Source organism: Leucopleurus acutus (genome assembly GCF_964270905.1).
Source record: "Leucopleurus acutus genome assembly, chromosome: 21".
NCBI classification, from domain to species: domain Eukaryota; kingdom Metazoa; phylum Chordata; class Mammalia; order Artiodactyla; family Delphinidae; genus Leucopleurus; species Leucopleurus acutus.
The window spans coordinates 23,966,458-23,989,817 of record NC_139163.1 but is presented as its reverse complement, the minus strand read 5'-3'; the positions used below and the strand labels follow the sequence as shown (position 1 = coordinate 23,989,817).

The following is a 23,360-nucleotide window of genomic DNA, read 5'->3' as shown; positions in this document are numbered from 1 at the left end:
GTGAGAGGCCCACATACCGCGAAAAAAAGAAGAAAAAAAGTGTTCCATAAGATCTACGTTACATTCCCAGTATAGTGCTGTTTTAGTTAACTCTTCACACTAAATGAGGTATAGAAGAAATTAGGTCATCTCCTCTGGGTAGCAACACACCACAAAGTTCTTCTTAGACGTCTTCTGTTTTCTTTTGGTTTTAAAGGCACTTATACATATTACTTTAAATTTTGAATGTTGTCTCAAATACTTTCGAAGCTTATGTGGAAAGAAAGAAATCTGCAAGGGTGAAAGCAATAAATGTTTTTACCTATTTGTGTTAAAGTCTCCTGGAGCCCAAAGTACATGACAAGAACTTTGAAGTCCATCACGGCCAGCTCTACCGATCTCCTGGTAATATGATTCCATTTCCTTAGGAGCACCGTAATGAATGACTTGGCGAATGTCAGCTTTATTAATGCCCATTCCAAAAGCTATGGTAGCTACTACACACTGAGAATAAAATAACAACATAGTTTGACAATCATTTAGCAGAACTAAAACCTTACATGTTTACCTTTTGGTAAGAATAATTAGTTCATTAACTAATTAACTAAAGTCATGGCACGAAACTGAATTTAATATAATTTCAACCAATTGCTTATAGATTAAAAGATTATCTGCCCAATTTACAGGTTAAGGAATGGTGACCATAAAATAGGATTTGTTCCCTCTCTATTAAAAGAAGCAAATAAAGTGGTTTCTCTGAATGCACATGAGTACAAGACAGAAAAGAGGCTCTTAAACTATTTATTATATTAAATGAGCCTTTGGGATAATATTATGAAGTTTCAAGACTGCATAGTATCTTAATATTTTCTAGCATTATTCTAAGGTAGAAGGAAGCTTCTCATTAAAGATGGCAGAATGAATCATGAATTTATCTCTGCATATTTAAAAGGATAAAATTGGTAGAATATCTAATATGAATGAGTATACCAAGATCGGATTTACATGACTAGGGGAAATCTTAGGGAAAAATTAGTGGTAAGCACCAAAAAAAACGACACAAATTTTTTTTAAAGTATTAATAATAAGAATACAAAATATGTACAAGTAACTGTAAATATACTACATGTCTTACAGATAAAAAGCATTTATAGAGAATACATAAATATATAATATTTGAATATATATACTGATCTAACCAAAATTATGGTATTAATATTGGAAGTGAAGGGGGTAGAAACTTCTAGATGGGGTGAGAAGGGCAGGAAGGGATGTGAAAGAGCTACACCTTCATCTTTCATAGCAGGGAAACAGAGATAATGCCTAAATCTCATAAGCAAATAAATAAATAAACTAAGTAGCAGCAGTATAAGCAAATTATTGTAAGATACAGCGGCAAACACCAAAAGACTAAGCTAAAAGAGATGAGAGTAGGAAAAAGAAGCAGGGAAAGAATGAGGGGCTGACGCTTTTCATTGTAAGCACTGGAGAACGATTTGGTTTGTTAAACTATGTGTGTGTATAACTGATAAATATTAAAGTGCCATTTTTAAAAATGTGTTAAGATGCACCAAGAGTAGAAAAAAGAGGAAGGGAGGGAGGGAGGACAAATAAAGGGAAGTATGAGAAAGATGAAAGAAAAATAAATCTAGGGATGGAAATAATATTAAAAAAAGCTCTGAGTGAATAAAACTAGACAGTTTTGCTGTATTTAAGAGTAAATAAGCAATATAATAATTCCAACTTTTCTTTTTTAAAATGTTATTTCTTATTCAATTTTTTCCAGCTTTATTGAGATATAACTGAAATATAACACTATGTAAGTTTAAAATATATAACATGATGATTTGATGTACGTATATACTGCGACATGATTACCTCAGTAAAGTTACTTAACACCTCCATCACCTCACATGATTACTGTGTGTGTATGTATCTGTGTCTGTGTGTATATGTGTATTTGTATGATGAGAACTTTTAAGATCTAATTTTCATCATATGATACTGCTTTTAGATGAGATCAACCTATTCTGCAGACATGATTTTCAAAATATCCTCATAGACGCTCAGGTGTAAATGAAGATATTTTATCCAATAATTTATTCATAACCTCATTCCAGACAGGAAAGGAATTCAGGCCATCTTGAAAAGGCAAATAAAATACAAAAGGACATAAAACTAAAAGTCAGGATTAAAAGAATGAATGGTCACAAACTCAAAATGCAAATCTACATCCAAATGTGGTTAGATTTGGTTATGAATAATAGGAAAGAAAAAAAATCTTGTCTCTCTCATATCTTTGGGAGATGTTTCTATCTAAATGAATAATTAGTAATACACCAAGATAGAAGAAACAACTGGTCAATTATTGGCTCTCGATTGTTAAGATTCAATAAGCAGCAGCTAATAAATTTTATCTGATACTTTTCAAGCTCCAGAGATAACAGAATAAACATGTAAGCATTTAAGAATTTGGATAAAATCTCTACTCCAGGCAGTTGTGATAGCTGTTCCTAACTTTGGGAAGAAGAGGAAGAAAGAGAACAGATGCCTTCAGGCAGGTATGCATTGCATCATGACAATGCACAGTGAACTGCATAGACAGAGATCTAGATACAGAGGAAACTGATGACCTATTTGACAGAAAATGCAAAGCAGAAGTTAAGTTCTCAATTTGAGATGACTAGTCCAGGCTTATAGCGACAGGGTGTGGAAATGATGTTGATGGTGTTGATTTAAACCTACTCACATGGCTTGAATTTAAATCTTCCCAAATAATCTGTATGACACCCAGTGAAACAGGATTCCAGTCATTTTATGAATCTCAGCCGTAACACTTTACAATAATTTCATCAATACCCTTCCTTTCTTCAGTTTTTCTCCTTCAGATCAGTCCTACTTGGTGCTCCCAGTCTAATGTTTCTATAATACTATTATCTTGCTCAAAAATATAGAGTAGTCTGTCACAGTGGTTTCCAAATTCTGTTCTGCAGAACTTTGAGGATTCTAAAATACCCCCAGGGACTGACTTGGAGATAGGGAAGCTCTTGGACCCCTTCATCCGTCACATCAACTTCAACAAGAATGATTCTACTTTAATCTGTTTTACCTATTAGATAAAATTTCATTTAAATAAAGAATTCTACGGCTAAAGTAGTCTGGAAAAACTAGAGAAACTTCACACCAATCCCAGCTTGCCACTTTGCAAGTTTTAAGACCCTCTACAACCTGGCCAAACAACCCATTCAACTCTTTTCCTACGAGTCTCCACCATTCCTCCCTGCCTTCTTACCTATACTTTGTGCCCTTCCTACTCCATACTCCCTTCTTCTCCAACCATTGCAAACTACTCACCATTTCCTGAACCCAGTACGCTCTCTCATATCACAGTGCCTTTGCACATGCCAGTCCTTCTTCCTGGAATTCTATAACCTATTCCTTTTCCCTCATCACCTCCTGGCCTTGCATACTTGACAAACTGTTATTCACTTGTTCAGATTCTATTCGGATTGCTTCTTCCTGGGTGAACCAACCCCATTACACAACCTAACTTAACAGCCAGCATTCCCTCCCCTGTGCACCTAAACACTATTCTATGTACAGGCTGCCATTTATACTAGCCTGCAATAGTTTTCTTACATATCTATCTCCCACATTATATACTGATTCTATCAGAGTGACTGCTTTATGCTCATCAGAAAGAAGGTATTCAAATGTATATGTATGAATAAATCACTTGGCTGTACACCTGAAATGTTTTTATATACCATTTTGTTTTTCGATTTTTTTAAACGAAAAATGAATATTTTTCACGATTAGACTTAAATTATGAAATTCAATTCCAACTTTAAAGAAATTTTTTAATTAATTTTTTTATTGGAGTATAGTTGACTTACAATTTTGTGTTAGTTTCTGCTGTAGAGCAAAGTGAGTCAGTTATACATATATGTATATCCACTCTTTTTTAGATTCTATTCCCATATAGGTCATTACAGAGTATTGAATAGAGTTCCCTGTGCTACACAGTAGGTTCTTATTAGTTATCTATTTTATATATAGTATGAAATTAACAACACTGTAAATCAACTATACTCTAATATAAAATAAAATTTAAATTAAAAAAATTTAAAACATTTTTAACTAAAAAAAAAAATTAAAAAAAAAAAAGTTGATTGTCCCTCCTGGAAAGAAAAGGAGAAGAAGAAGAAGGTATTCAATAAAGATCTTGTAAATAAATATTAGAGAAATATCTGTTTCCACTATGGGGAACAGACAGTAATGATGATCAATCTTCACACCTGAATTTCATCTCTCATGAACCTATGATGAACTTGTCTCCTTAAGTTAATACTCAGTCCTGCATGGTATGTTCCACAGGCTAACTTCAGTTTCTTAAGTTCAGCTGTAACTCGTTCTGTCATTCTTCTAGAAGGACAGTAGATGATAGCTGGACCTTCAAATTCCCAAGCAGAACTAAAGCAAAAGAAGAGCAAAAGGACAAACATATACATATAGGCTTCAGACCAGTTTGAGTTTTACCTAATTTAATTTTCCCTTTCTTTTTAAAATTTTAATATAATTTCATTTTAATTTAGTTTTTACACTTTAATTTTCCTTTCAGTAAAAAACTAAAAGGAGAAAGCATATAAAAACAATGACATATTTAACAAATACCTGAAACATTTTAGACACTCAAACGTGGAAATAAATTATATTAAACCCAAACACCTCTGACTTCACTTTTTTGTTCAAATTAAAACCAGAGACAAGTTTATTTATTGAAGCAGAAGTCTTGCTAAAAACCTGTAAACTAATGGAAACGCAATTACTGTCCTTTGGAATTGTAAAGCACTAGATTAACAATTAGTCTTCATTTATATAAGAAATGTAATATTTACATAGGAGAAGGAATAAAATTTATATTATTCTTATGCCCTCTTATGATCGTAAAATTGAATTTCTAAATCTGTTTACTAAAAAAGCAAGAACTTTCATGCAATAGTAAAAGATCATTTTTATAGTTCAAGGAAGTATTTACTAGTAACTTGAGACTATATGACCATAACAGAAAATAACATCTGTTATAAAGCCTGTTTTAGAAATTTGCGCTTACTTATTAAAAGTATAAATAATGATTTCCATAGAACATTTATTTAATTCCTCAACATATTCATTTATGTAAATACATTCATTTATGCTGACCTAACCAATATAAAAAGAATATACTATTTAGATTTAGGAGAAGTTATTTTATTTAATTTTAATGTGCATAACCTGTGATACAATTTTAGGAATCTATTTTACAAACACACACATCTGCTAAAAGATACATATACACAAATATTCACAACAAAACTATAATAGTGAAAAATAATCTAAATGTTCATGATCATATACATTCATACTACAAAATGTGAAGTAAATATTTAAAAATTAAATGTATATAAAACCTTTAAGAAGGACTATGGTAAAAGCCACTGAAAACTTAGAGGGGAAAAATGAGACAGTAATTTTACTCTACGAGTCTTACTGAATAATCTACTCAAAGCAATTTTTGAGAGTGACCAAATGGACTTCCATGTCAAAAATTCATAGTAGATAACTCCATAGAGTGAAAAAAAATGCAAATTATCTTTTTAATGTATAAGAATCTCATTTAAAAAACATTTTTCAAAGAAGGAAAAATTGTGCACCAAAATGTGAATACTGTATAACATCCTAAACATTAAACATAATATATAGAAAGATAGCAGCAATACTTTATATAACAGGAGAAAATTGCAGAAAAGACTGACATACTATAGCAAACTAACAACAATAACAACAACAACTGGGAACACATATTTGCTCAGTACAAAGAACAGACACCTAAAACGCTAAATGCAAAAATACCAACAGTAATAATAACTGAGGAATGGGACTGGAAAAAAAATCTACGTACTCTTCAATTTACATGCATCTGTATTGTTCAAATTGATACAAACAATATGGATCACTTTTTACATTAAAAAAAGCAGAAAATACAAAAATCTGAACTCATAGAGCAGAAAAATCAAAGCAGTAAAAATTCCTATTGATTACAGCAGTGAAATGGCTGGTAAAAGGACCTCGCTCCTTGTCTTCTTTGAAGAAAGAATTCAGCAAAGAGACCAAGATTGTGAAGCAGATACAGCATTTATGAGAAGCAAAGTATATGCAGAAGAGCACATGGGCAAACTCGCACAGTTAGCTGCACCCAATAGGGGTGGCTTAGATCGCGTATATGGGGCAGTCTTCCAGGTTTTCCCTAGCCAATCATCTTGCTTGTGCCCATATTTGGCCTGACTCAGGTTCCTTCCTGGTCAGCTCGAAGGTTTCTGGGAGGTTGGCAGGACATATTATGGGGCTGGTGTCTCTTCCCTCCTTTGGCCCCTCCCCTAGAGTTGTGTTATCTGGAATTCCTTAGGGGACAACTGAGGACCTTCTCTACACATGTGATGGGCTGAGAAATCCCCTTGACCACAAGAATGAGGAAACTGTGGTCTCAGGGCCCAATGCTCCTCCTGGCATCTTATCTCAAAGTGACAGCAGAAGACTGGCTGCAGCTGCTCAGCCTGGGGCCCATCTATCACCTACCTCAAATCCCGTCTGAGAGGTGTAGACCCCAAGGAATCTTTACTGGGAAGATGAAGGGGGATGGTCCTTCTGTAGCTTCTTCAGGCTGCCATTGGGCTCATGGACCCTACCTAACTGGTGCCGTGGAACTCTCACCCTGCCTTGTCAAGGGACCCCAGAAAGGCTTCTGCTGTTATCCCAGCAGGATCTCTTTCAGGGAGTGGCTGGAATCCCTGCATCACCATCATCTTGACATGGAATTGCTGCAAGCTGGAAGAAACAAACTTAACAAGCAGATTAAAAAGGCAGGGGCCAAAGATCAGTAAAAGGACTATTGCAACTAGAAGCCCAAACAGGGGTAAGAACAAGGTTACACTTGGTAACACTCCTCTGACTGCATCCAGATAGAGTCAGTGCTTGGGTATCCCTGTCCGAAGGAATGAAGCCATCTGGCATGGTCATATATTTTCTTGATGTCCTCTTCTACTAGCTCAGTGGTGTTGATGTGGGTACATCATGTCTTACTAATAACTGCAAATACCCCTCTCTGTTCAGCCAGAACAAAGTCCAAAACCAGTCTGTTATCCATCACTACATCAGCTGAGGAACTAACAGACAACGAAAGTTTGGAAAGTGCATTCCCTGTGGACCTACTCAGAGCTGACAAGGTTATCCAAAAGTCTGCGGAGCACTGCTTCATGGTAAGCAAAGCCTTCCCAAGGGGACGCCAACCCAATAGCAGCTCCAGTCCCTGCCAAAATGAGGCCAATTGCCCTTTTGCCCCAGGGGTGGGTGATATTATGGAAGATAATACCTAGGTTCCTTTGATTACTCAGTTGGCCTAACATACACTGTCCCGTAAACAGAGCACTGTCCATACAAGGAAAGGCTACAGCTAATCCCGGGAAAGGGAAAGAGGGATTGGGGTTGTTCTGATGAGGCAATGGGTTTATGTCTAGACCACAAAGGAACAGATATCCAGAAGGAGCACATGCCTGACGCACTGTTGTAGAATTAAACCAATTCTCTAGAGAGCCTGCCCAAGAGGGGATCCCGTTACAGCTTGGGGAGGGAGGCCCACCATTATATGAGGGGGCATGAGGGGTGGGGACCCTTCCGTAGGCCTTGGGTTGGGGGGGCCTACATTACGCTCCAGACAATTGGTGTTTTTCCTGCCCAGTAAGTACATATCCCATCTGGGCTTTGTCCTTGTTTTTTAGTCTTTGATTGTATTTGTGGTGAGGGCACCAATGGGTGAGATTTCCACCTGTATATTTGTCAGGGCAGGTGAGAACAATTAAATTGTGGAGTAACAGAAGCTTTGATCAGATTCTGAAGGTTCTCCACTGCAAGTTTTCATGCTGGTTGCATAGGGGCAGTGGCAGCAAGACAAGCTAGTCTTATTGCAATTTAAAATAAGTGTGTGGTTCTCATCAGATATATTGACGCGAGGGGTTAAGGTCTAAGCATGGAAGCTGCGCTAGGGACAGAATACGAACTTTAAGAGTAGGGTTAGAAGGACTCTCAGTAAGGTAAGGTCGTCACTGCTAGGTGTAAAGATTAGCTTGTTTTTAACCCATAGGCATCACTCTGAGGACGGAGATGACAGATCCAGCACTGGGGTAGATTTTATCCCTGAGCTATAATTCTTGAGAGATTTACTACTGCTTTGGATTCCCATTCCCCTGATGTGGATCCCCAAAAGAGGAAGAGAAAAGTTAGGGTGATTGATAACTTCATAATGGCATCAATCAGCGTTTTAATTTCGGAAGTAACCAGATAGCAAATAGCAAAGAAACATCAAAAGAAATCATATAGTAAACGAAAGCCCACTAGCAATTATGGAGTCCCAGCCTACCATCACTTATCTTGTTTCTGTCACCCGGAGAGTCCCAAAGGAATCAATGTCAAAGCGAGAGTTTACTTATCAATGCGGTTGTCATTGGCTCAGGGATCACCTCCTAGAAGGGGTATTTGAGGGTTTTGGGTAGGTTCACAGGGATAGCTGGGATATATGTCTTCGGGTTCCTGTAACATATCAGTGGAGGCAGGTTTAATCCTGGACAGACGGACCCAACTCGTGAGTCCCTGGAGCTTAACTGCTGTAGGGGTGCTCAGCAGGACTTGTTAAGGACCCCTTCCACTTTGGGAGTAGCTGGGCGCCGGGGGACTCATTCTTTCAGGTCTTTAAAAGCACCCAGTCCCCAGATTTACAATGGAGTGACTGGGGCTGTTATCTGGGAGAGCTGGGTTCTGTTTCCATGTTCTTTTATGGCCATTTGGACCTGGCCCAGGTTTATAATGTATTTAAGATGGGCTTGGTTTCTGGGTCAGTTAGCATGTCCAGGGTGAGGAGTGGCCTTCCATGTGTCATTTCAAAGGGACTCAACTTAATAGCTGTTTTAGGGGTTGCCCTGACCCTTAGGAGAGCTATTGGCAGCAGGCAGTACCACGGTTCTGGTGTTTCCTGACAGAGTTTGCCCACGGTTTTCTTTAGGGTATGACTGGCCTGCTCTGCCTTCCCTGAGGATGGAGGTCTCCAGGATGAATGCAGGTGGTATCTGATTCCTAAGGCCTGTGAGAGCTGCTGGGTAACCCTGGCTTTGAATGAGGATCCACTGTCACTCTGGAGGTGGCGGGGTAACCTGAACCTAGGAGTGATTTCTTTTATTGATAGAAGTGTTCTAGCCACTTTGGTTGCCTTTTCCGTCCTACTGGGGAAGGCCTCTGCCCATCCGGTGAAAGTGTCTTTAAATACTAATAAGTATTTGAAGCCTTGGAAAGAGGGCACCTGACTGAAACCCATTTGCCAGTCCTCTCCTGGGTAAGTTCCACGTCACTGGGCTGGGCTAACAAGAGGGGGGAGGGGGTGCGGCTTGAGGCTGCCTCCAGATTATGGGTGGTACAGAGGGCGCAGGCTCCAGTAACCCTTCTGATTGTCCCTGGGAGCCCTTTCCTGTAAAAAGCTGGAAAGCCACAGCAGACATGGCATCCCTCCCCAGATGGAGGAATCATGTGGCCCTTTAATAATTTTCCATTGGTCAGAAAGAGGTACGAGCAATTTTTGATCTATGTGCCACCAGCCATCTATTCCCTTAGTTCCCCCTTGGTCTCGTGACCAGGTCTCTTCGGAAGTTGAGTATCTGGGTACAATGTTAGAAGGGGCAAGGGATGGGATCAATGCCATTTCTGTTGTGGGTGTCAGGGCTGCTTTCTTGGCTTCCCGATCTGCCCTGTTGTTCCCTTGGGTAATTTGAGAAATTCCATTTTCGTGTCCGCAGCAGTAAATGACTGCTACTTGTCTGGGTTTTTGAACCACTTCTATGAGATGTAGGCTCTCAATCCCATATTTTATAGGGGAATTTTTGGCCTTCAAAAGTCCTCTTTTGGGCTTCCCTGGTGGCGCAGTGGTTGGGAGTCCGCCTGACGATGCAGGGGACGTGGGTTCGTGCCCCAGTCCGGGAGGATCCCACGTGCCAAGAAGAGGCTAGGCCCGTGAGCCATGGCCGCTTAGCCTGCGCGTCTGGAGCCTGTGCTCCGCAAGGGGAGAGGCCACAGCAGTGAGAGGCCTGCGTACCAAAAAAAAAAAAAAAGTCCTCTTTCTTTCCAGATAGCTATGTGGGCATGCAGAACAGGGAAGGCATATTTTGAGTCTGTGTATATATTTACAATTTTTCCTTCCCCTAGGGTTAAGGCTCGGGTTAGAGCTATCAGTTCAGCCTTCTGGGCTGAAGTGTTGGGTGGCAAAGGTTTCACTTCTGTGATACTGTGAGCACTCATGATAGCATCCCCTGCCCTCCTGACCCCGTCCTTAATAAAGCTACTGCTGTCAGTAAACCATTCTTCCTCAGGGTTTTCTATGGCTTGATCTGTTAGATTAAACCTACAGGCATAGACCTGGTCAAGGGTTTCGAGGCAGGAATATATTAGCTCTGGGCTGTCAGCAGGCATCCGTGGAGCTGGGTTGAGGGTGCAGCAAGTTTTGAGGGTTACCTCTGGGGAGTCGAGGAACAAAGCCTGGTACTTAGTAAAGCAGCCTCCAGTTAGCCAATGGTGGCCTTTGATCTCCAGGATCCCTTGTACTTGATGGGAGGTCTGGACTTCCAGTGGCTGTCCAAAGGTAAGCTTGTTAGCTTCTTCCTACAGAGCAGAGGCAGCTACTACCCGAAGGCAGCCAGGCCAACTTCTAGTTGTTGAAAAAATAGCCTATAAGCTGAGGAACTTCTCCAACTTCTGTTATTAGGACCCCCAGGGCTGAACCCTGCTTTTCAGCCACATTCAAGATGAATGGCTTTTTTCAACTGGGAAGACCCAGAGCAGGAGCTTTCGTGAGGGCCTGCTTGATAGGATTAAAAGCCTTTTCCTGTTCCCCAGTCCAAAGTAATGGTTCTGTATCTGGGCCTTTAGTGGCTTCACACAGGGGCTTAGCCATTAGCCCAAATCCTGGGATCCAGATTCTGTAAAATCCTGCCATGCCTAAAAAGGTACAGAGATGTTTTTTTTGTCTTTGGAGCACTTAGGCCTAATATAGCTCGTTTTCTGTCTGGAGATAGTTGTCTACTTCCAAGGTTTATAATGTATCCCAGGTATTTAACTTCTTGCTTTGAGACTTGTGCCTTTTTCTGGGGACCTTGTAACCCCGGGTCCCAGGGAAGTTAAGAATTTCAGTGGTGTTCTGATCTGAGGCCTCCGTGGAGGGGCTACATGTTAATATACCAACATCTACATACTGTAGAACAGCCCCTTCTTTTAGGTGTTATCTCCCTTAGTTCCTTTCCTAGGGCCTGGGCGAACAAGTGTGGGCTGTCCCGAAGCCCCTGAGGCAGTACTTGTCCAGGTGTGTTGCATCTGGCCCAAGTGGGAGTTAGTCCACTAGAAGGCAAACAGATATTGTGATGAGTGATGAACTAGGATGCAAAAGAAGGCATCCTTGAGGTTGAGCACAGTAAACCATTTAGCATCCTCAGGGACCTGGACTAATACGTTACAAGGATTGGCCATAAGGGGTTGTACACGAACCACAGCATCATTTACTGCTCTGAGGTCATGCACTATCCTATGTTCTCCATTTGGCTTAACAACTGGCAGGATAGGGGTGTTACATGGAGACTGACAGGGTACCAAGAGGCCATGTTTTAAGAAGTTATCTATGAGGACTTGTAACCCTTTTTTTGCTTCCAATCTTATGGGGTACTGTCTCTTGTTAGGGTAAGTGGCTTCTGGCTTAAAGCTAATTTTTACAGGTTGGGTGTTTCTGGCCCTCCCAGGGACTCCTTTGTCCCAAACTGGTTCACTGGTTGGAGAATATGGCTGGGAACAGGCCCTTGCTCTTCTTGTTGATCTGCCTTAGTCAGGGTCAAGATAAGGGGCTGCTTGGGGCCTCCTAACCGTCATATGGCCCCAAGGGAGCCCAGAAGGTCTCTCTCCAGTAGTGGCATAGGACACTTAGGGACAACCAAAAAGGCATGTGAGATCAAACACTGTTCAAATTGCCAAGTGAGAGCCCTAGTGAAGTAATGGGTGCGAGGCTTTCCGTCGACACCACTCACTGTGCAGCTTTTAGAGGAAAGGGGTCCAGCGTGAGAATCAGGCCAGAGTATGTGGCTCTGACATCAATTTAAAAATTGATCTTCTTACCTGCCACATCAAGAATGACCCAGGGCTCCTTGATGGAGACAGACATCTCATGGGGGAGAGCTGCTAGAATCCCAGGGCCACCTCAGTTGCCCAGCACGGCCATCTCAGGAGTGGGGGACCCTCTTCCCTGTCGGGACCAAAGGCAGTCCCATCTCCAATGACCAGTCTGCTTGCAGACTGGGCATGGCCTGGGGGGCTCCTCTGGCATTCACGGGCCCAGGGGCCGGTTGACTTGCATTTGAAGCATTCCCCCTTGTTGGTCTTACCTCCAGACTGATGGTTGAACCTTCTTGGCCCCTTTGGGTTGCCCTGAAGTTGCAAGGTAATTTCAGCTTCAGCGGTGTGTCTGACAGCAAGGGCTATCAGTTTACCTTGCTTGAGCCTTGGCCTGCCTCAACTCACGCCAAGTTCTTTCCTCCTCCTCAGTTTGATCTCGATTATTAAATACCCCAAAGGCTACCTCTAGGAGTTTGGGCATAAGGGTTTGTGGGCCTAATTGTAACTTTTGGAGTTTTCACCTAATATCAGGGGCAGACTGTGTGATAAAATGTTGTCCTAGCAGGGACTGACCCTCGGGAATGGAGGGGTCTATGTTACTAAATTTTCTAAAACCCTCCACAAGCCGTCCCTGAAAGAAGGCTGGGTTTTCTTCTTTCTCTTGGTTCACTTCCATGACCTTATCATAGTTGACTGGTTTTCTAATGCATTTTCTCATTCCTTCTAACAGGCATTGAACCACGTGGTTCCTGGCCCTCGTTCCCGCCAGGGACTTATAATCCCAAGGGGGATCCTGATTTGGGACTGCATCCCCACCCATATCATAAATGTTGGGTTGGTCCCTGGAGAGCTGGTCAGCATGCCCCTGGGCTGCTGTCCAAATCCTTTGCTTCCTTCTCCTCATGGGTACAGCAGGTAGATAGTACTATTTGGACATCCTTCCAGGTTAAATCAAAGGCCAGGGTTAGGGCCTGAAATCCTTCAATAAATCTACTAGGGTCTTCAGAAAATTGGTCCAGGCTTTGTTTGCACTGGGCTAAATCGGTTAGGAAGAAGGGCACGTGTACTCTGATTGTGCCTTCGCCATTTGCCACTTGCCCAAGAGGGCATATTCTCCCTGATCCTCAGTGATAGGAAGTCCCACTACGGGTTACCCCTGTGGGACTAGCTTTTTCATCCTGGGGTACCAGTGTATATAGAGGGTATGCATAGGAAGGCGAGGTTTGGGATTGGCCAGGGGGATCCCGAGAAGCAGGGGTACTTGTAGGAGTCGGAGAGGCTCGGTTTCTCTCCTGAGAGTTTGGGGGAGTTAAATGAGGACCGTCTAGAATGTCAAGAGAATTCTCTGATTCTCCAGGCCTCTGATTACCAGAGCCGCATAGAGCAGGATTCTGGTAAAGGGACATGAAGGCCTGGACATAGGGAAACTCAGTCCATTTTCCCAACCTACTGCAATAAAGATGCAGTTGCAAGATGGTTTTATAATTTAGAGACCCATTTTGGGGCCATGTTTCTCCATCCCCCAACATATAAAGGCCAGGCAGTCTTATAGTAAAACTTAAGCTTTTTTTTTCTTAGCCCGTCTAATTTTAAAAGCTTCCAGTTCTTAAGGACACATCCCAGAGGTGTTTCTTCTGGCTTAGAAGGGGATCCTCCCATGTTGAGCAACCTGCAACCAAGGACGAAGAGGCTCACCTAGGAATGGAATCCGGTGTCCTGGAAACATTTACCAGGAGGCTTTAATTTGGAAGGGGTTCCGAGTGTCCCCTAGATCCCCATCGACCCTGAATCAGACGTCTCTGGTTGAACTTAGTTCCTTGCGCAGAGAAAAATGTTGCAGTTGCCAGGGATTACTTGGGGAGGATATTTTGATTATATAGTCATTTTCCTATGACTATATAAGAGATTATTTTTCTTACACTGGGGTGTATCCCCCGGGAACAGGAGTCTAAAAGATTCAGAACACGGCTGCATGGACTCAAACAGCCCAAAAGGCTGGTGTGGAAGAGCACATGGGCAAACTCCCAGAGTGAGCTGCACCCAATAGGGGTGGCTTAGATCATTTGCATGGGGGCAGTCTTCCAGGTTGTCTCTGGCCAATCATCTTGCTTTTGTCCATATCTGTCCTGACTCAGGGTCCTTCTTGGGGCATCACACGCATCTCTCAGTCTAGATGGATTCCAGTGCAAAGGTTTCTGGGAGGTTGGCAGGACATATCATGGGCTGGCATCTCCTCCCTCCTTTGGCCCCTCCCCTAGAGTTATGTCGTCCCGAATTCCTTAGGGGATGACTGAGGACTTTCTCTGCACATGTGTCAGGCTGAGAAATCCCCTTGACCACAGAATGAGGAAACTGTGGTCTCAGGGCCCAATGCTCCTCCTGCCATCTTATCTCAAAGTGTCAGCAGGAGACTGGCTGCAGCTGCTCAGCCTGGAGCCCATCTATCTCCTACCTCACTATTACAGAAGGATTCATTACTTTGCCAAGAGGTTTACTAAAGACAGTTATTTCCTCATAACAATTTCCTGAGGGGGAAAAAAAAATCTATCATCATTTAACCATTAAATTAGATAGGTGAGAGGGGCTGACCTAATTTAAATGCACCATGCATATAGAAAACAAATAGGATCAGAGTTCAAGAAACATGTTAGCTCAGTGAAGAGAAAAAATGTGAATACTGATAAACAAATGGCAGAATTAAATGAAAGGAAGAAAATGAAAATAAAAGGTAATACTTTGAAGTCTTAATTTACCCTCCATCTCAGTGCTCAGTAAGAGGTAAATTTCTATTTGCCCTAGATCTGCAGAGAGCATTCTGACTCTGAATGGTTCCCTGCTACCACAACTCTTCTTGGAGGATTGAAAATGGGTACAAAATCTTTCCAGATTTGCTTTTAGAAAAACCACTGTCACATTCAATATCAAAATCTTTGGATGGTCTTGGATGTTAGCCTAAGGGGTCTGGCCTTTAGTCCACAGGAAAGGAACACCATGACCCAGGGATGTGCTTTCAGATGATAAATCTGAAAATCAGGGAGTCCTGAGGAACAAGGATGTCTGTTAGGAGAGTATAACAGTCTGAACTAAAAAGTAATAAAAACCTCAGTTAGCAGAATTAACATGAAAGATAGTGAGAAGAAATTATTTACATAAGATATCATAAGAAGACAATATAATCACAATGTCAGGAAAAAAAAAAAAAGGAGAGGGTTAGGGGGAAACGCCATAGAGATTGAGAATACTATGGACTGAAAAGGACCAAACATTAGGTAAGTAAATAAGGATCTGACTGTGGATACTCTAACCTAAAATAAACAGCCTTCTTCAAGAGGAAGCTTTACCTTTAGGACAGAAAGAAAGTGAAGTATGATGTGTATTCACTTTGGAGAGATCCCTAGAGCAGGCAGAACACCCAGAGTATATTCATTACATTCTTGCTTTAATCTGAATACAGGACAGCCAAGCCAAGAGTGAACTCTACATTTAACTTCATCCTAAAGGACCCCAAGAGTTACCATAGGGTTTCCTTACACAGGGTCAATCTTCTTTTTACCCCTTTCTGAAAAGAAAAACACTAATGATATTCTTTAAACCCTATTTTCCTACATTTGTTTTCTGTTTATATTGGTAGGACAAACATTATTTCCATCTACTCTGACTTAAAAACACATTTCATAACATGAAAGTTATAAGCTTTTCACTGAGAAAACAAATCAGAAAATAAGGCTCAGGGAAGCTTTCTTAGCATACATACAAAATGCCTCCAAGCAAAATAAATAGGAAGAAGAGCTAGTGACAGTTTCTTCATCAGTGAAATGAAAATAATATGTAGCTTACTGAGCAGTTATAAGGATCAAACTAGATCACTTATATGAAGCACCTATGATAGTCCTTGGCACATGCTATGGGCTCAAAAAGTATTTATTATTAAGATGACTTTTTTAATTCCTTAATACTCAAGTTAGTCATATAACTAGTGAACTAGACAGAATTCAGATAAAAGACTCATTTGTTTTTGTCGTTTGTCAATTATTAAGTGTATGTCCCCTTCAAGTAACAGTATGGAGTATAAAAATATTAGAAGAATTAGTTTCTACCTTCCTCAGTCACTGATTATATAACATCACACTTGACTTGAACCAAAGCTAAGCAGAATTTGAAATATGTTAAATATACATTAGAAGGAAATAACTATAAAAAATAAAAAACATTTTTTAGAAAGAAGAAAATAGTTACTAAAATATATCAACCATGAAATTCTCACCTTGTCTTCTGGACGAGAAACTGCTTCAGATCCTGAAGGATGTTTCCTGTTTTTCGTCCAACTTCTAAATACAAGTTTGGTCGATCAAAACCAGTACAGGTAATGTGAGGATCCGTCAGTTTTAAGCAACGTACAATGTCTTCTCGGATTGAAGAACTTGCAGTAGCAGTCAGTGCAACAATTGGAACCTGAAATAAGTAAAAGTGATTTTTAACCAAGGGAAGAGCTCAATAATTCCCAACATCTACTGCCTCTTAGAAAGAGACTGGAAGACAATTACAGGAGGAACAGAGGAACAGGGTTAAAAATGCAACTTTAAAATTATTCTCTTTCAAAGAAGAGAAGAACACTTCTTTCATACTTGTTTCTCAGCCTTCTGAGAAATCATTCAAATAAAACACTAAATTCAGAAGATTTCTAAATGCAATCTACCTTATTAAATTAAGTCCATTGATTAACTATCTACCTCTCCATTTATTATTTTTACATTTATATTAGTGCTGGTACAAATGAGGGGTATGTTATGTCTTATTTTTCATTAATCTATCATTCACAAGTTATAAACGCTTCATTCACTGAAAATCTACCTATACAAAGCCCAAGTCTTTTTTGTCTTCTATATTAAATATATTGGTCGATGGCTTTTCAGATCTATTGTAAAAGAAAAGCTCTCAATGATCTGGATAACCTCTCACCAGTTTTAGTGGGTTAACCATGGCATAATATGTAAAAGAAAAAAGGAGAGAATGAAACATCTATTATTAACTGATTCCTTGAGCAACCGAGTCATGTTCTATTTTCAATCTAGCGAAGACTTCTTGACTGCCTTAGCAGCCAAAGCAGGCGGCACAGCAGGTACCAGGAAAAACATGAGTGTGTGATCTTTCAGAAATTCTAAAGTGGGGTAACAACACACCTCCCATGAAACTAGATTTACTATTTCTGTCACTATTATCATAGGGAGTTCTAATCAACTATGCTATTATTTCATAATCAGAAAAATTGTTCCTATATCATTAGCTGCTCGATTTCCAAGATTACAACTTTCTTAATACTCTTTTTAGCTTATTACAAATGCAGTAAATAATATCCTCATAACATAGCTCTTCAGGTACATCTACCTCACAAATCAGTTTAAGCAATTATCGTACATACATGAAAATTTAAGTGCAATTTGTAAAAAAGCAATTACAGAATTTGAAAAACAAGATACAATTTATTAAAAACTATTTTTACAATCAATATAGCTTTGCTGAATTAAAAATTATCTCAAAGCTCATGTAAAAAAAATCAATTAAGTTTGGGAGTAATTTTTAAATGGGAAAAAATTATATCAAAATCAATGTGACCAGGTAATTGGCATTTTTGTATTCTCTATCCTTAAATTCTGTGAAATTATTTTAAAAATACCCCAAATTAACTTAATTGATTTTTGGCTTACAATCAGACTGTTCTCTGAATTTAGAGAGTGTCTGCCTAACAACTTATATATGAATATGCCAATTTATAAAGAAGTTAGTTTCTCTAATCGAGGCTTAATATATATGTATATAGCTGCTTTATGTCTTTATAGCAAATAAAAATATCTATAGCAAATATATGGCTGAGAATAAGGAAAGTTTAAACACTGAAGTTCTTAGGACATGCATATTCTCACCCTCATAACAACAAAGACTTCCATCAATGTAAGTGCGTTACTCAAACAATTTACAAATGCACTAAAAAATGCTTGTTGTTTAACTGCATATACACATAAAAAAAGAAGTTTTCAGGATAGAGACTATAAGAAAAGAGGGCCTGGTTTGTTTCTAAGCAATATAATGTATGAGTGGATGAGCAATGCTTTTGTGAAAAGAAGGAAATAAGCACGAACCATAACACAGTTTGAACTAGTAGAAAAAAGCAGCACAGTGGTGTAAAAATCTCGTTTAGAATCAATTGTCTGAGTTCAAAGCCTGCCTTTGCCATTAACTAGATGTGAGATTTTGAGCTGTTTATTGTTTTTACACATATATTTTTTTTTGGCCACACCGCACGGCTTGCAGGATCTTAGTTCCCTGACCAGGAATCGAACCCGTGCCCCCTTCGGTGGAAGCGCAGAGTCCTAACCAGTGGACTGCCAGGGAAGTCCCTTGAGCTGTTTATTTCACTCTCTGAACTTTGGTATCCTCATCTATAAGATGGCTGTAATAACAGCAGCAACCTCATAAAGTCACTGTGAAGACCAAATGGGATAAAAGGTCTAGTGCACTGAACACAAAGGTCTAGTGTCTAGTAAGCACTCAAGATGTGTCAGCTATCACTGATATTACTGCAACAACTGAAAAGAATTCTACAAAAGAACTGCAGAGACATGGCCACTACTCCCAGACTTGCCACTGACTTTGGAAAGGGCTAACTTCTCTTGGCCTCAGTTTTTTCATCAAAATATGAGATGGAGAGGGCTACAGGATGTTAACCTCTCTTCTAACTTAAAAATTCTCACTTTGCCACTAGAAACTCCTTATTCTAGTGACCTACTAACAGGAAAAATCAATATAAATTCCCTCCTTTGCCAACGTTCTAGAAAGTCACAGTTAAGAATGTTGCTTCCACAACTTAGAAAAATAGAATAAGTAATGGAATGTATTAAACTTAATGGAACAATATTTACTTTCACTTCAGAAATGAACAGAATATTCTCCCTTAGAATCTTTGGTGCTTAAAAGTTATAAACTACAGGGCTTCCCTGGTGGCACAGTGGTTGAGAGTCCGTCTGCCGATGCGGGGGATGCGGGTTCGTGCCCCGGAGGATCCCACGTGCCGCGGAGCGGCTGGGCCCATGAGCCATGGCCGCTGGGCCTGCGCGTCCAGAGCCTGTGCTCTGCAGCGGGAGAGGCCACAGCGGTGAGAGGCCCACGTACCGCAAAAAAAAAAAGTTATAAACTACAGTGAAGTGTAAAAATAACACACAGGCTGGTTAGGAGAAAGGTGTCCATACAGCCTGGTTTGCTGGGATACTCTCAGTTTATCCTGTCATCACAGCATAGTTATTAATAGCTTGTACCTTTTCATTTTCAAAAGCAAACTGGTGTGGGTGATAAATTACCCTGTCACTCAGTTATATCAAGTTCTTAACTCATGAAATTTGTTCTTTCAGTTGGCAAATCTTGGTTTCTTTGGTAATAAGTACCAAGTTTTGTTAAAACAAGCAACAAAATGTAAATTAATCTTGTGACTATAAATTTAGGAATGCCTTAGACATACACTTCAATGGTGTCACATCTACGAATTCCAAGAACTATATCTGCTTCTAATATAGTTAGAAGTTAATCTATGTACTCTAATCTATGTATAGTTAATCTATGTACTCTATAATATCATGCTTCATTCATTCATTCACTAACTCCAGATAGTTCCTGAGTGTCTACTATGTGCTGATCTTTGTGAAAGGGCTGGGGAGAAAGTAATGGGAAGATCCAACATGTCTCACGTTTCTCACAGTTCCTCTTATTTGAATTTCAGAATTTTGAGGCTGATGTAAAGCTTTCTACCTGGCTGCTCTTTCTTGGGACTCATTTTGTCAGATTCTCTCCAAATGGGAATCTTTATGCACAATGAGTTAATGATTTTTTGCTATTTTTGAACTTACTGAAATAATATGGTGTGAAGCACTGTGGGTTTATGCCAGTTGTCCCAGGGTGATTGTGATTAGAAGAAAAAAATCACGGAGAACAGTGAGGAAAATGAGAGTCCTACAACCACCAGGTGGCATTTCTCATCACTTAGCTAATAAAGAGAATTCATGAAAACACTAGGGGAAAAAGGTTTTCTCAGCCGTTGCTTGACGAACAACCTGTGCTACAGTGAATCATCCCAAGAAATGAAAAGAATCGAATGGAGTCCACAGCCTGACATAATAAAAGACTTAATTCAACACTGAAAAGTGTTTCAGAACTGCATAAAACATTTAAAACTCCTCTAACACAATCCTTCTAGAATCAAACGCCCAGGAAAGGATTCAAGAAAGCAATCTTCCTAATTTCTAAAAGCTTACTTTAAACCGTTCTAAATTAATAGAAAGCAGTCCTCAAGGAATCTGAGCCTAGTGACTTTCGCCATGCAAATATCTTCTTTCTCTATACAGGTACTATTAATCTTTCTATATTATTCATACTGCTCCATACACCATTTATTGTTTGGTACTATTGCTTCTACTTTTATAGGTAAATATGAATCTAAACTCCTTTACTGGACTATGTGCTACTTTAGGGCAGAAACTATTTTAAACTTCTTTTAAGTCATTTGCTTTAGAAACCAGCATAGTGTCCTACTGTGGAGCACTGCCCGGCCCTACCACTCACTGCCTGTGTGGGAAAGTTACTTCTCACATTCTCAGCTTTCTCATCGAAATTCATTTATTCATTTACCCCATTACTTATGGAACACTCACTATGTGCCAGGTACTGTTGTAGATTTTATAAACCAAATCAGCAAAGAATATTCTAGTGGGGACCCACAGGCAATAGACAAAGTGTATTCTTAATACGTTAAGTTAAACAGTGATAAGTGCTATTTTAAAAACAGGAAAGGAATATGAGGAAAGCTGAGAGCTGGGGGAGAGAGGTTAATTTGAAATTTTGAATATGGTGGCCCAGGAGGCCTAAAAAAAAAGCTAATATTTCAGCAGACCTGAGAAAAGTGAGGGATACACCATGTGAACTACCCAGGGGAAAATTATTCAGGGAGAGCGAAGAGTGGGAACAAAGCCCTAAAGTAGGAGCACGGTTGGCACCTTTGAAGAATATCAATGAAAACAAACAGTACGGCTAGAAGCCAGTGAATGAGGAGACAAGTAGCAAAGGATGAGGTCAAAGAGAAAATAAAGGCCAGATCATTTAAGATATGTAGTGTCTGTCTTTATTTAGAGTGAAATGGTCTGCAACCGGAGGGTTCTGAGCAGGAGACATGATCTGTCTGACTTAACATTTTTGAAATATCACTCTGGATGCTGTACTGAAATAGACTAAGGAGGGTAAGAGTGAAAACAGACCAACCAGGAGACTGCTGTAATAGCCAGGTGAAAGGAGACGGTGGCTTGTACCAGGGTGGTAGCAGAGATCAAGAGAGAAGTGATCAGATTCTGTACATATTCTGAAGACCTCATGAGATTTCTTTACTGTTTAAATGTGGGGTAGACTGTAAGAGAAAAAGAAGGGTGGAAGAAAATTCCAAAAATCTTGGCCTGAGCACCAGAAGGATGCAGCTGCTACTAAATGAGATGGGGGAGATTGAGGGAAGAGCTGTTCTGGGGTGGAGAGAATATCAGGAAGTTAAGAATAGGTTACGTTCCAGATGCCTGTCAGGCATCGAAGTAGAGAGATGTTGAATAGGCAGCTAACGTTTATGTAAGTGTGTGTGTGTGTGTGTGTGTGTGTGTGTGTGTGTGTGTATACATATATTAATCCATAAAACGATTAAAATAAAAAATAGTAATAATAACAGCAAATGCTAAAAAGGAGGGAGAGAAACTGAACCACTCATACATTGCTGGTATCAATTCAGGGTGAGGATATAAATTTGGGAGTTGTCAGCATATAGATTTTAGTTAAAACCATATGTTGGTTGAAATGACCAAGGAAGTAAGTACAGAGAGGAAAGAGAACAGGTCCAAAGACTAAGGTTTTAGGCATGCCAACGTTAAAAGGGCAGGGAGATGAAAAGAAATAAGCAGAGGAAACTGAGAAAGAAGAGATAATAAGGAAGGAAGAGAACCAGGGAGTGTGCTATCCTACTGGTATGAGAAGAACTGTTTCAAGAGGAAGGGAATGAAACTAGTGGGCAGTGGTGAGGGGCGACACAGGGGTAGGGGAGTGGGAGGTACAAACTACTGGGTGTTAAGACAGGCTCAAGGATGTATTGTACAACACAGGGAATAGAGCCAATATTTTGTAATAACTGTAAATAGAATGTAACCTTTAAAAATTATATTAAAAAAATTTTTTTAAAAGAAGAAAGTAATGAAGATATTTATGTTGCTGGATTGTTATGAGGGTTAACCAAGATAAAAACACTGACCCGGGCTTCCCTGGTGGCGCAGTGGTTAAGAGTCCGCCTGCCGATGCAGGGGACACGGGTTCGTGCCCCGGTCCAGGAAGATCCCACATACCGTGGAGTGGCTGGGCCCATGAGCCATGGCCGCTGAGCCGGTGCATCCGGAGCCTGTGCTCCGCAACGGGAGAGGCCACAACAGTGAGAGGCCCACGTACCGCAGAAAACAACAAAACAAAACACTGACCCAAGGCCAGTCCCATAGTTGGAGCTCAATTCACATTACTTTGATTCTCTTCCAATATATCCTTGCTAAGTGTTACATTCAAGTTTTTTGTTCTTTTGTTTTGTTTTACTGTAATGTCTGCTCCAATCAAATCTTTATGAGAAGAGCTAAGAAAAAAGAAACTATATTTAAGATAGCTCTCAATAAGCACGCTTAATAAGAAATGAGGTTGAACTAGATAATCTATCAAAAGAACAACAAATAATTTCTAACACTTTTTTTTTTTTTTGGTTTACTCACATAAGCCAGTTCCAATAGGTGACGAACCATACAATTCAATTTATTTAACATTGTTGAAATAACAAAATTATACAAATGGAGACCAGATTAGTGGTCACCAGGGGTTAGGGTTAGGGGTGATGGGAATGGTGGGTATGCCTGTAAAAGGACAGCTCCAGGGAGCCTATGGTAATGGAGTAGTTCTGTATCTTTATTGCAATGGAAGTTATACAAACATACATATGAGATAAAACTGTATAGGAAAATATACATACATACCCATACACACTTATAAAACTAGTGAACTAAGAATAAACTGTAGCAATGTCATATACCTACTTGATACTATACTAC

The 23,360-nt window shown here is 40.0% G+C and overlaps 1 protein-coding gene across 11 annotated transcripts in view; it reads right to left on the bottom strand.

Annotated features, from left to right (window-relative positions):
* WRN (WRN RecQ like helicase) overlaps positions 1-23,360 on the bottom strand; it is a 138,206-nt gene that overhangs the window by 41,512 nt on the left and 73,334 nt on the right. For all 11 annotated transcript variants that reach the window (XM_082863822.1, XM_082863829.1, XM_082863821.1 and 8 more), the window contains 3 exons: positions 16,472-16,659; positions 4,278-4,452; positions 302-483 (listed from right to left, as the gene is read on the bottom strand). In XM_082863822.1, the coding sequence (XP_082719948.1) occupies positions 302-483; positions 4,278-4,452; positions 16,472-16,659 (545 nt within the window). The remainder of the gene's footprint in view (positions 1-301; positions 484-4,277; positions 4,453-16,471; positions 16,660-23,360) is intronic.